The following is a 15,922-nucleotide window of genomic DNA, read 5'->3' as shown; positions in this document are numbered from 1 at the left end:
TAATTTTTTTTGGCCTCTCGAGCTGACTGGTGGTTTACCTCCTCTGTGGATTACGTACATACGAGTTTAAAGAGGAGGTTGCGATACCTTTAGACCTTTAGCTTTGATAAGGCGTATGTTCATCTGTTGTTGCATGGACATATGGGATGACCTGCTGTTAATGTTTTTGAACCACACATCCACTTTGTTACATACCCCACAACAGGGATGGGTTATAGAGGCACTGGTGTTCCCTACTTTTATCATTCAATCAGATCCCCCGCCACCCACCACATTTCAACTCCATATACGACAAAGGGCACTGTTCTTAATTGTTAGACTCAGCTCTATCTGACGGACTCGTCTTAACATGACTAGCTAGCTCTTTGAGCGTGGAGGATAAGGGTTTTGTTTCATCTTTCTTGGTCCGCAGAAGTGACAAAACTGCACTGTAACAATGAAACAGTGGCCAATGCTGCAATGCATGCATGCCCACAGCCAACTTGTTCAGGGGTGTGCGCTGGAACCTCAATTAAGAGTATTGACAACATTTTTTATTAAATTTTTATTTTTATTGCATTTACCTTCTAATCAATATAATAATGAATTTATATTTATAATAATCTAACTGTATTTGGATATAACTCCAATTCATAATTAAAATGGAATCCTATTTAACATAATAAATTCAAATAAATAATCATTCCTAAAATTTTTCAAATTCCTAAAATTCTTAAAATTTGACTTCAAATTGGATTTCGATTTTCACCCCTGTCACTTAAATTGAGCTTTAAATACATTCGGATCAATAAATTTTTTTTTCAACTTTTCCAACACATCTACTTTTAATAACTTGTAAAAATATTTATAACTTGAATTTCTTATGTATAAAATTCAAACTTGATTTTACTATTTTTACGAGTTCTTTAATATAATAAAATGTAATGTTTATATATTTTACTTCTACCATGAAATATTGAATATTTTGTCTATGTAATACTAGATTTATTATTACACAAAATCTTTGTATCAAATGTGAAAGCCAAAGTGCTTGTATTGCCATGTATTCAATTTTTTTTAGTATTCTTTCTAGCCTCTTCATTATCTTCCCAATTACTATTTGTTAAAATTAGTTGAGTAAGAGTATAAAATTTTGGGACTCTGAGTATCATTTATACACTTCAAAATGTATTTTATTGTTTGTAATTGTGATTAATATGGTATTTAAAAAAAAAATTGACTAACAATTATTACTCCATAAGCAATGTTTAGTTTACTAAAAGTCCGATAGTAAAAACTTCTAACCATGTTTGAAATGCGTGAGATTTACTAATTCTTTAATATTTTCCTTTTTCATATCCAACAGGAAGGTGAATTGCTACTAATCACTCTATCTTGAATCTTTTTATCTATACTATACTTTTTTAGAGAGATATAAATATCATCATTTGATTATGGACATTAATCCCAAATGTATTATGTTTCGATTTGTTATGAGATTGTCTACTTAAAATTTTTAAATACATACTAATAGTTTCCAATATAAAGTAAATCACCCACAAAATGATTCAACAATTATATCATCATTAGAATTTGACTTGATGCAAAATGTATACTCGAAAGGAATTTTGTCACCCTCTATAGGTTGATAGAAACTACCATTATATTAGTTGCCTCTTCCTTTATAAGAATTTTTGTCACTATCATTGTCTCTATTGTTAGAGTTGTAGTGTCTTTCTTTCCTTAGCCACAACCATGACCTCCACCACCTTGTTGGCTACCATGACTTCTTGTACATGCTCTACTTTGCAAAGTTTGCTCTAGATTAGTAAAATTAATTATCTAATTTATTAGTTTTTTTTATGCAAATACAATAAATTTATTAACCAATAATTTGTACTTTTCATAAAATAAAATAAAAAACAAAAAACATGCTTTTATTCACTGGTTAATAAAAATAAATTAATGAAGGCAGAGAGAGTTAACATGAGCAAGATCTAGATACAGTGATAGTGTCAGAAATTCTGGTGCCAAACATGGTAAATTTTGTAAATGGAACCCGTGCTCTAGTGTTGCGGACTGTAGACATCGGTCCAATCTCCTCATCATAACGATGGAAGAGGATAGAGAAGTCAACCGAGGAAGAGTTTGGTCCATAGAAGCAGAATTCTGCGGGTACGGTGGGCCACCTTCATCTGCCCAATGAAGTCTGTCTACCAGAGTCCTTTCGGGTTATCCTTTTGACTCCCTATACCCCCTTCTTCTCAGGCCCCTCTGTTTCCACTCCGCAATTTCCTCTGTTTGGTCTATAACTTTTTTGTTTGCATTTATGCTTTCTCCCACCTTCGCAGATTCATCCACGGCCGCAGTATGCAGAGAAGGCTGAAAGGGATGTAGAATTTCAATAAGTAATAATAGATTAATAATCATCGTAAGTAGAACAACTGTGAAGACTGAGGGAAACAACCAAACACGGGCAAGGAGGCCCAACTATTGGCCCATACAGAGTCCATCACTCTCTTACATGGCCTGTTGAAGCCAGCCCATCATCTTTTCCCGAAGTAGGCCTCATCATGAAAAACCCTAGAGGATTTTGAAGTGCATCCATGCACCACTATGGTTTTCTCAAAATTTTCAGCCCGTCTGTTAGTTCGTGGGTGGATAAGATAAGATCATAATCTGCAATATTTGATCTCGAATGAGAAATGAGAATGGCCACATCATCTCCAGTGAGTCACGCCACCTTTTTGGCGTCATCCCTTCTCTTACTTGCATATTCCTCAAGAACAAGTAAACTGGAATTCCATCAAAATTAACCGAACTATCAATTTTTCGAACCCACGAACAGGCCAAACCAAACAGTAGAAAAACCAACTTTCCTAAAAGGCTTAAATTTACAATATTTGAATTCAATTTGCATATCCCCAAAGAGGTGGCGTGGTTGAGAGTTGGACCGACTCCCATAGTTTTTACTTTTTAGTTTTTACCCACAGGCCAGAGGCACCAGCTTAATCTGTACAGTTGGCACACTTTGGCGCTGCAATGGCATTATCGAGTGTTTCCCCACTTTATATCTCAAAGTCTCCAAATCATCTACGATCTCTGTCCAAACCCTTCACCGTCGTCTGTAGGATTGAGCGCCAAAGGGAAAATAATTGGCGCGGTGAGTTCATCTCTTCTATTAGTTTCTTGGAATTGGAGCTGAATCTTGGGTTTTGGAATTTCGAATTTCATTCACTTAAGACCCAATTCCTTTCAAGGATTTTATAGTGCTGAACTTACTGAAATTGTCCTTTGAAAAAGGGGAAGCGAATGCAGAGTCGAAGAAGTGGCAAAGACTGGTTTCAACCGCACTGGCTGCCGCAGTGGTTACCCTCAGCCCGGTGATGCCTGCTGTTGCGGATCTCAATAAGTATGAAGTCGAGACTCGGGGTGAATTTGGGATTGGATCAGCAGCCCAATTTGGTTCTGCAGATCTCAGGTTCGTTTTCTGTATTGTGGACATCCTCTTTTGTTGTGGAACAGTGGGTTGAATTATTTCCTCTTTTTGCTGTTATGCAGGAAAGCAGTTCATGTGAATGAAAATTTCAGGTGATTATTCTTCATCTATGATAAAACTGGCTAGGATTGAATTAAGCAAGTGGTTCAAATGACCTGCCTAGTTACTCAAAAGGGAATTCCTTTTCCAAGCTACTTATTACGTTATTTTCCTTTCCTTTCTTGCTTTCCTGTTAAACGTTTTTGTTTCCCATGAACTATTGGTTTGTTTGCTTGAAAACGTCGAAAGAGCTCAGGGGAAGGGAAGGAAAAAAAAATGCCAAAATTAGTTAACAATGGAATATTTTATTTATTTTTCTGAAGCTATTTTCAGCTATTTAATTTTTGGTTTGTCATAAATTTGGTTTAGAATAGATCTCCCTGCTAATGTTTGATTGCTAAGAAAAATTTTGAGAAAAACTTGCAAGTTTATTGGTTTCTTTCCCTTTTTTCTTTAGCAATCAAACAAAGCTTTTAAGTTCATCTAAACAGAAAAAACTGTACCAGAAGGGAGCTGTTTGAGTTTCTGCTTTACTGTGTAATGTTTACCATCAATCTAAATGGTAATACAGAAGAGCCAATTTCACATCTGCCGACATGAGGGAGTCTGATTTCAGTGGTTCAACATTTAATGGTGAATACCTTGAGAAAGCTGTTGCATACAAGGCGAGTTTAACAGGTAAAACCTTAACCTTTGTCTCCCCTAGAATGTTACGACTACCCGCATAACATAGTATGTAGCATATAAAAGATGAGCTCTTGATTGCTGCTTACATCCTAAAGGAAAGAAAAGAAAAAATTGAATTGGGTTTTCTCCTCCTCATCTTTCTCTACAAATTAAATAGCATTCTTCTATGAGTTAATGAATCTTTTTGCCTCCAGTGGCACCACGTTTCTGTTGTAGATTTCTGCACCCTCTTTGCATTCCTCCATGGACAATTTGGTGCAGCCATCAAAGCCAGCACAACCACCCTGCCCATAGGAAGTTTAGAACTGAAGGGCTCTTCTCTTTGGAATTGAAGCTCTGTCCTCACGTTGTCATGCACACCTCCAACCTCCTCTGGTTGATAGAAGTTACTGTTGCAAGAAGTAACACTCTTTTCCTCTGTATCTTCCATTTTCAGCATCATCTCAGGCTGGATTTCAACTTGAAATTCATGGCTCTGGTTTTCCATATCATCCCTGAACACCCTAGGCTTTCTTCCACAACCCAAAGGAAAGTCTTGTGCAGCCCAAAAGCCTCTCAATTTCCAAGGAGTATAGTATTTGATTCTCTTCCAAATCTTCCTTAGATAATTCAGTACTTTCATGATCTGAGGTTTTTGATGGCTTCTGCAATCCAGCACTATCAAAGTCTTCTATCATCAACTCAGATGGATTCTGATTGAGCAAAATTTTCGAGCACCTCTGAATTATCAACACTTGCGATTTTGATTGAACAAAATCTTCCAGCTCTTTATGAAGTGGTGAGTCCAAAGCATTCCCAAAATGTTCAATCATTTTCATCTTCTTCTTCCATGAGGAAGCAATCCAATTCTGTCTTGGAAAAATTTTCTAACACTCTTGGAGAATGCAACTCCACAGCATCTTCAAAAGGTTCTATCTGTGCATCATCCTCATCCTCTTCCAATAACACATTGCTTTGCATAGTGATCCTTCCATGGCCACAACCCCAAGGAAAATCACAAACAAAGGAAGGGGGGTTTGTACTTCATTGAATAGGCCAAAACAATTGGCTTGATGAATGGTCCGCATCCGTCTGGAAAATCACGAATAACACAAATCTTCTGCCCTTTATTCCCCATGAAAACATCAGAAAATGCAGATGTGTGCTATTCCAACGGATGTTTCTTTGGTTTCCATGCAAGAAAACCACCATTTGTTTCTGAACCCATTAGTGAACACTAATGGCAATGACAATAATAATAAAATCAAAAGTAGCCTACAAAAAAGAAAAAAAAAAATCAAAGAGATGAGAAGCATTTAAAAGAACAACTTCAATCAAAGAATCAACAACATATGCTTACATCAAGTGAAAATCAAAACCCCGCAAACAAATCTAATTAAACTCTTAAAACGAAGAGAAATAATGGTGAGAACACATAGAAAATAGGAAGAATAAAAATCTGATCTGTTGCATGGTTCTAACAAAGACCCAACCTCTTTAAATTCCCGATTTACGTAGGTTTGTTTTGAATTTTGATGTCTTATAGGAGGAGGAATTAAGAGTCGACTTTATATAGTGTTCTGAAATTTGTTTCCATGAAAATAAATCCAATTTAGAAACCATATCTTTCACCAATATTTACTTCTTTTTTCTTTCCTTTTCTTTTCTTTCAACAGAAGTCAAAAGTAAGTTCCAAAACTCATGTAAAATCTTGTACCATAATTTAAGTAAAAATAATAAAAATTGATTTAAATTAGTCTTTATTATGCTTAGAATTGCCTTGGTGTTATTTTTTATTATTATTTTTTTCTCTTACAAATATTATAAAACATAACTAATGAAATTAAAAACATAATATTGATTATAACATATCGAAAATCAAAATCCAACAAACAAATCTAATTAAACCCCCAAAATCAAAAGAAATAATGGTAAGAACACAACATATGAATACAATGGTAAGACGCTCAGTCTTCCATCAATCCAACAGCTAGGCAATACAAATCCCAGGATGGGGAGGTTCTTCTTATTCTTCTTCTCCTTGCTGAATTGGAACTCAAGCTTCTTCCAGAGGATTTGAGCCCTCCAATCTCCTTTTCAAGGTTGGTTGCCAAGGCAAATAAGGCAAATTTGCTTAATTATTCATAGCTAAATTTTGTGTGCTTTCATGTGCTATGCAGGGCCGGATGCACCCCATGCCAGACCATATAAAATGGTCTTGCATCCTTCTACGGGTCTTTGCGTTCTAAGGGGATCACTGTCTGAGCCATTAAAGCTGGGTCCATGCACCGAGTCGGAAGCCTGGGGCTACACCCCCCAGAAGATCTTAATAATAAAGGGAACATACCTCTGCCTTCAAGCAGTTGGGCTGGGGAAGCCTGCAAAACTTAGTGTGATATGTTCTAACCCAGGGTCAAATTGGGAAAGCATTTCAGATTCAAAGATGTACCTGTCAACTAAGCTGGGGAATGGCACCACTGTTTGCTTGGATGTAGACTCCAGCGACGACATTGTCACAAATTCCTGCAAGTGCTTGAGTAGAGATGATATGTGTGATCCTGGGAGCCAGTGGTTCAAGATTGCTAACAGCACAGATATTACATCAAAACCGATTCTTCGGTTAGCTCCAACTTTGAACGATGGATTACACCGAAGAGAGGATGAATAGGCGTTTTTACAAATTCGAGATGGTTGTTTTGCAATCTTTTCAACAAACGATCAAAACCACATGTAAAAAGGATGTATCAATACTCTGCCTATATTTTAATAAATGCAATTACTTGCAAATGGATCCATACGCCCTAACCAAGGATTATAAAATATTTGTACTAAAACAAATTTCCAAATATCTTAAAAGCCAACTGATGGTGATGGTGATAGAATCAATCTTCAAAATATCAAATACTGTCAACTGGTGATGGTGATGGTGATGGTGATATAAACAATCATAAAAAAAATCAACTACTGTCACCCAAGTGGCACCACACTCACCAAACAAGAAAGAAACACTCGTGTTCCGGTCTCAACCTATCCTCTACCCCAAAGATGTGGTGTGGTTGAGACTTGAGAGTTGAACCAACTCCCATTGTTTTTACCCACAGGCCAGAGGCACCAGCTTAATCTATACTTGACACTCTTTGGCACTGCAATGGCATTATCAAGTGTCTCCCCACTTTATATCTCAAAGTCCCCAAATCATCTACAATCTCCGTCCAAACCCTTCACCGTCGTCTGCAGGATTGAGCTCCAAAGGGGAAATTATTGTCGCGGTGAGTTCATCTCTTCTATTAGTTTTTTGAATTGGAACTGAATCTAGGATTTTGGAATTTCGAATTGCACCCACCCACTTCAGTCGTCAGACCCAATTCCTTTCATGGGTTTTGTAGTGCTGAACTTACTGAAATTGTGCTTTGAAAAAAGGGAAGCCAATGCAGAGTCGAAGAAGTGGCAAAGACTGGTTTCAACCGCATTGGCTGCCGCGGTTGTTACCCTTAGCCCGGTGATGCCTGCTGTCGCGGATCTCAATAAGTATGAAGCCGAGACGAGGGGTGAATTTGGGATTGGATCAGCAGCCCAATTTGGTTCTGCAGATCTCAGGTTCGTTTTCTGTATTGTGGAATGTGGATGTCATCATTGGTTGTGGAACAAGGGACTGAACAATCACCTCTTTTTGTTGTTATGCAGGAAAGCAGTTCATGTGAATGAAAATTTCAGGTGATTACTCTTCATCTATGATAAAATTGGCTAGGATTGAATTAAGCTAGAATTTAAAATCTTTTTGGTTGAAATAGGATGCCCAAGGGGCGAGGGAAACGAAAATTCAATAAATTACTTTTTCCCGTTCAAAATTTTGGTTTCCCATGATCTGTAGATTTATTTGATCGAATGATTTTCTCTGAATCTATTTTCAGTTATTTTACTTTTGGTTTGTCATAAATTTGCTTTAGAATCGATCTCCCTCCTAATGTTTGATTGCTAAGAAAAAATTCGAGAGAGACCTGCAAGTTTGTTGGTTTCTTTCCCTCTATTCTTTAGCAATCAAACAAAGCCTTTAAGCTCATCTAAACAGCAAAAACTGTATCAGAAAGGAGCCGTTTGAGTTTCTGCTTTACTGTGTAATGTTATGCTTACCATCAATCTAAATGGTAATACAGAAGAGCCAATTTCACATCTGCCGACATGAGGGAGTCTGATTTCAGTGGTTCAACATTTAACGGCGCATACCTTGAGAAAGCTGTTGCATATAAGGCGAATTTTACAGGTAAAACCTTTGTCTCCCCTAGAATGTTAGGGCCACCCACATAGCATAGTATTGTGTATATAAAAGATGAGCTCTTGATTGCTCCTTACATCCTAAAGGAAAGAAAAGAAAAAATTGAAATGAGTTAATGAATCTTTTTGCCCCCAGTGGCACCACGTTTGTCTGTTGTAGATTTCCCCACCCTTTTAGCATTCCTCCATGGGCAATTTGGTGCAGCCATCAAAGCCAGCACAACCACCCTGCCCATAGGAAGTTTAGAACTGAAGGGCTCTTCTCTTTGGAATTGAAGCTCTGTCCTCGTGTTGTCATGCACACCTCCAACATCCTCAGGTTGATAGAATTTACTGTTGCAAGAAGTTGCATTCTTTTCCTTTGTATCGTCCATTTTCGGCATCATCTCAGGCTGGATTTCAACTTGAAATTCATGGCTCTGGTTTTCCGTATCATCCCTGAACACCCTAGGCTTTCTTCCACAACCCAAAGGAAAGTCTCGCACAGCCGAAATGCCTCTCAAATGCCAAGGAGGATAATATTTGATTCTCTTCTCTTCCAAATTTTTTGATGGCTTCTGCAATCCAACATTATCAAAGTCTTCCATCATCAAACCAGGTGACTCTGATTTAGCAAAATTTTCGAGCACCTCCGAATTATCTACACACGGCAATTCTGACGGAGCAAAATCTTCCAACTCTCCATCAATATCAGAATTTTCATCACAGGGCAATTCTGAATAAGCAAAATCTGCCCGCCCTTTATGAAGTGGTGACTCCAAATCATTCCCAAAATGTTCCATCACTGAATCTTTATCATCTTCTTCCTCCACTAGGAAGCAGTCCAATTCTGTCTCCGAAAAATTTTCCAATACTCCTGGAGATTGCAACTCCACATCATCTTCAAAAGGTTTTACCTGTGCATAATCCTCTTCTTTTTCTGAGCCACAACCCCAAGGAAAATCACGGACAGCGGAAGGGGGTTTGTGCTTCATTGAATGGGCCAAAACAATTTGCTTGATGAATGGTCCGCATCCCTCTGGAAAGTCACGAATAACACAAACCTTTTGCCGTGTATTCGCCATGAAAACATCAGAAGATGCAGATGGGTCATATTCCAATGGATGTTTCTTCAGTTTCCTTTCAGGAGAACTGCCGTTCGTTTCTGAACTCATTAGTGAACCTAACTGCAACGACAATGAGAATAAAATCAAGATAGCCCACAATTTAAAAAAAAGAAAAGAAAAGAAAGTAACAGAGACATGCATAAACATCTGTTTGGTTGCGTAGAAAACCCAGGAAAAGAATCCTAGACTCCTCAATACTTCAAGAATCAACTAATCCTAATCTTGACTGTTTCTTGAGTTTATTTTTTCATTGTCCTACAACAAAAATAAAACTGAGAAAATTGTTCTTGTTCTTCTCCTTTCCCACTTTTTATTCACAATCAAAGAGATGAGAAACGCTTAAAAGAACAAACCATGTGTACATCAAGGAAGAATCAAAACCAGCAAACAAATCTAATTAAACTCCCTAAACGAAAAGAAAATAATGGTGAAAACACAAAGATGATAGGAAGAATAAAAATCTGACCTATGTTCCTAATAAAGATGCAACCCTCTATAAATTTTGGATCTACGGGGTGTTTAGATGGTTGTTTTGAATATGGAGTCCGTAACTTTATACAGTCCTTTAAAATCTATTTCAAAATCTGAATCCAATTTAGAAACTGAATCTTTCATCATGTACTTTTTTTTTTAATTTCCTTTTCTTTTAAATATATATTTCAATTATCATAAATATTTCTAGATCATACTTTACAAACAATGTATTTATACTTTTAAAATCTTGTGCTGTAATTTAAGTAAAAATAACAAAAGTTGATTTAAATTAATCTTGTATTATGCTTAGGATTGCTTTGGCGTTATTTTTTTTCTTTTACAAAAGTATCGATAATTGAGAATTTGATAAGAGAAACATATGGAATTAAAAGAAATATTATTTATAAAATTGAAATAAAAAATTATACAAGAGAAAGGAGAAGAGGATTGACGTGATTTTAGCTAGATTTTAGAAATAATATTTTTTTTCCTTTTATTTCTTATATATCTCACTTGGGAAAAGTGAATTAATGTGATTTTACAAATAAATTTTTCCCCTTTTATCTCTTATTTATGACTTTGAAGTTGATAACATAAATTTAACTTCTTTTTTTATAAAAAAAAAAAATTCTTTGAGGATGGTTATAATAATAAAAGTGGATGAGAATTTCTAAAATTTTAAGCTAACTGAAATAGATTGGAAAGTCAACTTTTAATTCAGTTTCTATTAGGAATGGGCTGGGCCGGGCTGGGCTCACTCCTAGTTTCACAAAATAAGACGAAGCCAAGCCCATGTATGGTTGTGTGATCACGGACATGTGTGGTTGCAAATAGCGTGGGCTTTGGCGGGAAACTCCAAACATCAGATCAAATTGGAAATCCACAAAGAATTGGCTACATTTTTGTTTTTTTTCCAGTCCTTTCATTATTTTATATATTCATAATTCCATTTTCCATGGTCTCTCATCCGTTTGACAGGTGCGGATTTAAGCGACACATTGATGGACCGCATGGTAAAGCTATATAACCAAAACTCTATTATTAATTTGTATAGGAATTTCATAACAATTTATTGGAAGTATGGTTAGGAAATGTTTAATATAAAGTGGTGGGTTTATGAAAATAGGTTCTGAATGAAGCAAATCTCACAAATGCTGTGCTGGCTAGAACAGTGCTCACTCGCAGTGATCTTGGGGGTGCTGTTATTGAAGGTGCTGATTTCAGTGATGCTGTTATAGATCTTCCCCAGAAGCAGGTCCATTCTCTTTTCATTCTGTTTCTTGTTTTCTTTTTTTTTGGTTGCTTAACAATGTGACTCTCTTTCACTCTTTGGTTCTTGAAGGAAATGCTGAGGGAAAAAATTATTTTAAATCAATAAATTATTTTTATATATTAATTTAAACTTATTTCACTTTTTTTTTCAAAGTAAATATTAAATAATTTTAAAATATGTAAAATTTTTACTCATTTTAATTATATTTTATTTTCTTTCATATTTTTCATGATGAAACCTGTTGGTATAAGATTAAATACTTATACAAAAAATATATTTTTGGGCTGCTGGAACTAATTTTATTGATGAAGAGTGCTGAATTTATACATGAGCTTGTAACTTAAATGACATTAGAATAGCAGAAAATCAAGCTACTAGATGATGAACAACTACTTCCTATAAAATAGAAACCAAATCTTGACCAAATAAAAATAAGAAAATATCTAGATGTTGCAGATTTTGTGCAAGACTCCAGCTGCAATATTCAAAATTCAAATTCCAGCAAATACTAAGTCAAAATTCAACACTCCTCCTTGACTTCGTAGATGCAAACTCCAAGTCTTGCACGTAGACACTCAAACCAAACTTCGAAAGGAGTCTGCTTCAGAAAATATACTGCTCCATTTTGTTGTGGATTATATGGTGCAGTGAGCTGGTGAACATTGTTTGCATTCAATTTCAAGGATGGCATCTTTTGAGATCCACCAACATCAGTATGCACCAGTTGCAGTTTTTGGGTTGCTCTCCAGGATATTTTCTTTGGAAAGGGAAGTTTAGTTTGCTTCCCATATTGACAAGTAGCACATATAGGAAGATCTTTTTCTAAGTCAGGAAGTCCTTCAACTATTTGATTTTTCTTCATGTAGAGCACATCATCATGATGAAAGTGCTCGACCCTTCTGTCCCAAAACATTGTTGTGCTATCTTGTTGTAAAATAGCAGTATGCTCATCTTCCAGTAAATTCAAGGCAAAACTCTTGCCCTTCATTTTTATGTTGAACACCTCTTTGCCTTCAGCATCCTTGATAATGCAATTCCTATCTTCAAAATAAACTTTAAATTCTTTCTCAACGAGCTGTCCAACACTGAGTAAGTTTTGGTCAATGTCAGGCACAAACAAAACATCATAAATGAGTTTCAAACCTGTTTGGCTTTCGATTGCAACCGTTCCTTTGCCCTTCACTGGAATATACTCACCATTTCCAATTCTGACTTTGGAAATAGTTGTTCTATCAAGTTCTCTAAAGAGATCTTGATTATTTGTCATGTGATTTGTACAACCACTATCCACAAGCCAGCTTTCAGAGGTGCTTTTATTAGCAAAACACGTTGCTGCAAACAATTGCTCCTCCTGGCAATAGTCAACTGCTGCACTAGTTTCTTCCTGTTGTTGATTTTTGCAAATCCTCTCCACATGTCCTTGTTTACCACACTTGTTGCATTTCACATCTGGTCTCCACCAACATTTTTGTGGAGAATGATTTGTCTTCTTGCAATGAGGACAAGGTGGAAAAACTCCATTTTTCTGGTTGTTGCTGCATGGCTTGTTGTTGTTCATCTTTCCAATTTTATGGCCTGCATTTTTCTGCATTCTTGCTTGAAATGCTCCTTCTGCAGTATCTCCTTGTCTCATGAGTCTTCTTTGTTCCACAGCCTCCAAGGAATGTAATAATTCTGTCAAGCTAATAGTTGACAGATCTTTTGAATTCTCCAAAGAGGAAATTGTAGCTTCATATTTCTCAGGAAGTGTAACCAATATCTTTTGAACAATCTTCTCATTGGAAAATTCTTTTCCAAGCAGCCTAACTTTGTCTGCTATTGAAAGAAGTTGTGCAGCATAGTCTTTAACAGCATCAGACTCCCTCATTTTCTTCATTTCAAATTCTCGAATCAAGTTCATCACCTGCATGTTCCTGATTCTTTCATCTCCTTTGTATTCCCCCTTGAGATACTCCCAAATTTCTGCAGCTGAATCAATTTTCATAATTTTGATGAAAATTGATGGTGAAACTGCAGCAAACAAGCAAGCTTTCGCTTTAGCCTTTCTTGTCCTTCTTTCTTTATGCAACTTCATTTGAGCCACAGTTGGATTGGCTCCTAGGGGAGGAATTTCATAATTTTCTTCCACTGCTTCCCAAACATCAAGTGCTTGTAGATGAACTGTCATTCTAACAGCCCAAGTTTCATAATTGTCTCCATCAAGAATTGATGGTGCAACTGTGAGACTTGACTCTTCCATTGCTAAATGATTTTAGAAGGTGTTTGGGTTCACTCACCTCACTGGCCCCTCAAGATAACTATGGCTCTGATACCACTTTGTTGGTATAAGATTAAATACTTATACAAAAAATATATTTTTGGGCTGCTGGAACTAATTTTATTGATGAAGAGTGCTGAATTTATACATGAGCTTGTAACTTAAATGACATTAGAATAGCAGAAAATCAAGCTACTAGATGATGAACAACTACTTCCTATAAAATAGAAACCAAATCTTGATCAAATAAAAATAAGAAAATATCTAGATGTTGCAGATTTTGTGCAAGACTCCAGCTGCAATATTCAAAATTCAAATTCCAGCAAATACTAAGTCAAAATTCAACAAAACCGTTTTTTTCTTTACTGAATACTACTTTGGGGAATCGAATATAGCCTAAAAGTGACATTCTCAGAAAAAGATGGAGAAGCTTTGGTACACTGTTGTTGAAAAACTTAGTTGGGAAAAGATAAAAAGCTGTTCATATGTTATTGTGAACAGGATGTGATATTTATCAACCTTTATTAAGATTTTGCGAACAAATCATTGATTCAACTTTATTGATGATGATGAAGTTGATAAGGATTGAACAAATGATGGGCTTCTTATGCATATGGTGATTCAGAGTCGGAACTACGGATAGATGGGAAGTTGAATAAATAGTACGCCCTTGTTTGATCTGGCTCACAAAATTCATGGTAGTGGTGGCCTGATCTCACATTCACTCTTTGAGCATCCAGACATATTCAAAGGGGTGCAGTAGTTGGAAGACCCCTGGATCACTAAGCCGAATTAGTTGTTGTATGATAAGGCTCCTCATTGTTTGATTCATTGGGAGCTAGTTGTTGTTTTCGAAGTCAATTGGCCTTGAAGAGTCATAGCCAAAGCAGGAGAGATTAGGCTGTTTAAACAGTCCAGTTTTGATTATTCTGCAAGATGTTTAATTGGTTCTACCCACTGTCCAAAACTTTCCCACATCATGTACATTGGCTATTATCTATATTGTTTCTTATATGCTCCTATATTTACTGGTTTATTTTTATTCTAATGCTTGGATTTGTTTGTAAAGGCTCTCTGTAAGTATGCAAGTGGCACAAATCCTATTACTGGCGTGAGCACCAGAGCAAGCTTGGGCTGTGGGAACAGCCGACGGAGCGCCTATGGTTCACCATCTTCCCCTTTGTTAAGTGCTCCACCACCAAAACTGCTTGATCGGGATGGATTCTGTGATGAAGGCACTGGGCTCTGTGATGCAAAGTAAACTCAAGGCATAATGATAACCCAATGGCAGTCTATATCTGCATATATAGACGGAAGTATGGGAAAGTAAAAAAAAAGAGCACTATCAATGCACCAGTTTTCCCTTGGAAGCTATTGATAATTTTACTTTGAAATACATCTGGAACACTTACCATAACTTGTTTGTACTGTATTCCAAACAAGATTCGAAAATAAATTTTGCAAATCATATTGCTTACCTGGTGTCAACGATGTTTTGTTTTATAGAACCTGTGAAGCCGATATGCAATGTTGATGTCTTGGTATGACCATGTATTTAGTCTGTCTTTAATCATGCAGCTGACTTATCTTCACCTAAATATTCTTTTAAATTCCATATCCTGAACGGATTGAAGGACGGGAACTTTCATCAACCTCTTGATGCAAACTAAGAATTACCTCCCATTCACCCTGTAAAAGGTTCCCTGCTATCTTGAAAGCGCTTCTGGTCTATACAACGGGAACAACTGATAAGAGAAACAGTGCATTGCGGAGCAAGATATGTACTGGGCTATCAAATGGGGCATACTGTCCTGATGGAAACTAATTAGGCTTTTGCACAAAATTAGGACATGAAGATCATCATAAGGGTAAGGATGAGATATGTAGCGGGGATGAAAGAAATGTAACTTAACCATAACTGGAGTATAATTTGGTAACATAACTTTTATAGAGTGCCACATCCAATCCCTCAAGTCGAATGTATGATGTGCTAGCTTCGAGTCTGAAGTTCAAGTTTTTTCAAATTATTATCTTTATATTTGTACCCTATGTGCAACCGTGGACATTCGCTTGGAAATGGAATTCTGCCCTTGTAAGAGCTCCACCCTCTCAATGAACTATATTGTAATCTCAAATTTTGTTTGGAGGCCTTTCTATCCCCTGAGAGTACAATCTCTGCAACTTGGTTATATAAACTAGTGCTTACATGTATTTCCATGGATCAAGGTGTGACAACTTTGATGCGATGATCCCTTAAGTCTCATCTAATGAGTTGTTCTTCATACACTGGACACAGAGGTCCACTCTTGAAATTTATGCTTACTTAGAACCTCCGCATCCACCAAATCTATTATTTT

The 15,922-nt window shown here is 36.5% G+C and overlaps 3 protein-coding genes across 9 annotated transcripts; 2 read left to right on the top strand and 1 right to left on the bottom strand.

The window, feature by feature from the left end:
* The first annotated feature begins 2,660 nt into the window (after positions 1–2,660).
* Positions 2,661–6,970, top strand: LOC104882043 (thylakoid lumenal protein TL20.3, chloroplastic). Of its 2 annotated transcripts, XM_010663947.3 has the most exons (6): positions 2,661–3,142; positions 3,283–3,460; positions 3,541–3,570; positions 4,089–4,195; positions 6,174–6,285; positions 6,364–6,970. In XM_010663947.3, the coding sequence occupies exons 1-6, from the start codon at positions 3,022–3,024 to the stop codon at positions 6,392–6,394; spliced, it is 579 nt and encodes a 192-aa protein (XP_010662249.1). In that variant the 5' UTR covers positions 2,661–3,021; the 3' UTR covers positions 6,395–6,970. The 2 variants fall into 2 exon arrangements, with proteins under 2 accessions (XP_010662249.1, XP_010662248.1); XM_010663946.3 differs by lacking the exon at positions 6,174–6,285.
* Positions 6,971–7,161: 191 nt separating this feature from the next.
* Positions 7,162–15,053, top strand: LOC100250522 (thylakoid lumenal protein TL20.3, chloroplastic). 5 transcript variants are annotated; one of them, XM_059733562.1, is made up of 7 exons: positions 7,162–7,452; positions 7,570–7,780; positions 7,868–7,897; positions 8,338–8,444; positions 11,014–11,048; positions 11,162–11,290; positions 14,191–14,589. In XM_059733562.1, the coding sequence occupies exons 1-7, from the start codon at positions 7,332–7,334 to the stop codon at positions 14,206–14,208; spliced, it is 651 nt and encodes a 216-aa protein (XP_059589545.1). In that variant the 5' UTR covers positions 7,162–7,331; the 3' UTR covers positions 14,209–14,589. The 5 variants fall into 5 exon arrangements, with proteins under 5 accessions (XP_059589545.1, XP_019073103.1, XP_010662245.1 ...); XM_019217558.2 differs by having other exon boundaries at positions 14,141–14,589; XM_010663943.3 differs by lacking the exon at positions 14,191–14,589 and adding an exon at positions 14,635–15,053 and having other exon boundaries at positions 7,166–7,452; positions 7,618–7,780.
* Positions 8,398–10,187, bottom strand: LOC132252669 (uncharacterized). Of its 2 annotated transcripts, none has more exons than XM_059733546.1 (2): positions 9,915–10,187; positions 8,398–9,621 (listed from the first exon to the last, which is right to left on the bottom strand). In XM_059733546.1, the coding sequence occupies exons 1-2, from the start codon at positions 9,915–9,917 to the stop codon at positions 8,569–8,571; spliced, it is 1,056 nt and encodes a 351-aa protein (XP_059589529.1). In that variant the 5' UTR covers positions 9,918–10,187; the 3' UTR covers positions 8,398–8,568. The 2 variants fall into 2 exon arrangements, with proteins under 2 accessions (XP_059589529.1, XP_059589532.1); XM_059733549.1 differs by having other exon boundaries at positions 10,028–10,187.
* Positions 15,054–15,922: the final 869 nt, after the last annotated feature.

This window comes from Vitis vinifera, chromosome 2 (genome assembly GCF_030704535.1).
Source record: "Vitis vinifera cultivar Pinot Noir 40024 chromosome 2, ASM3070453v1".
NCBI lineage: Eukaryota > Viridiplantae > Streptophyta > Magnoliopsida > Vitales > Vitaceae > Vitis > Vitis vinifera.
Note: the sequence above shows the minus strand (reverse complement) of the source record. Positions and strands in the feature narration are given on the sequence as shown.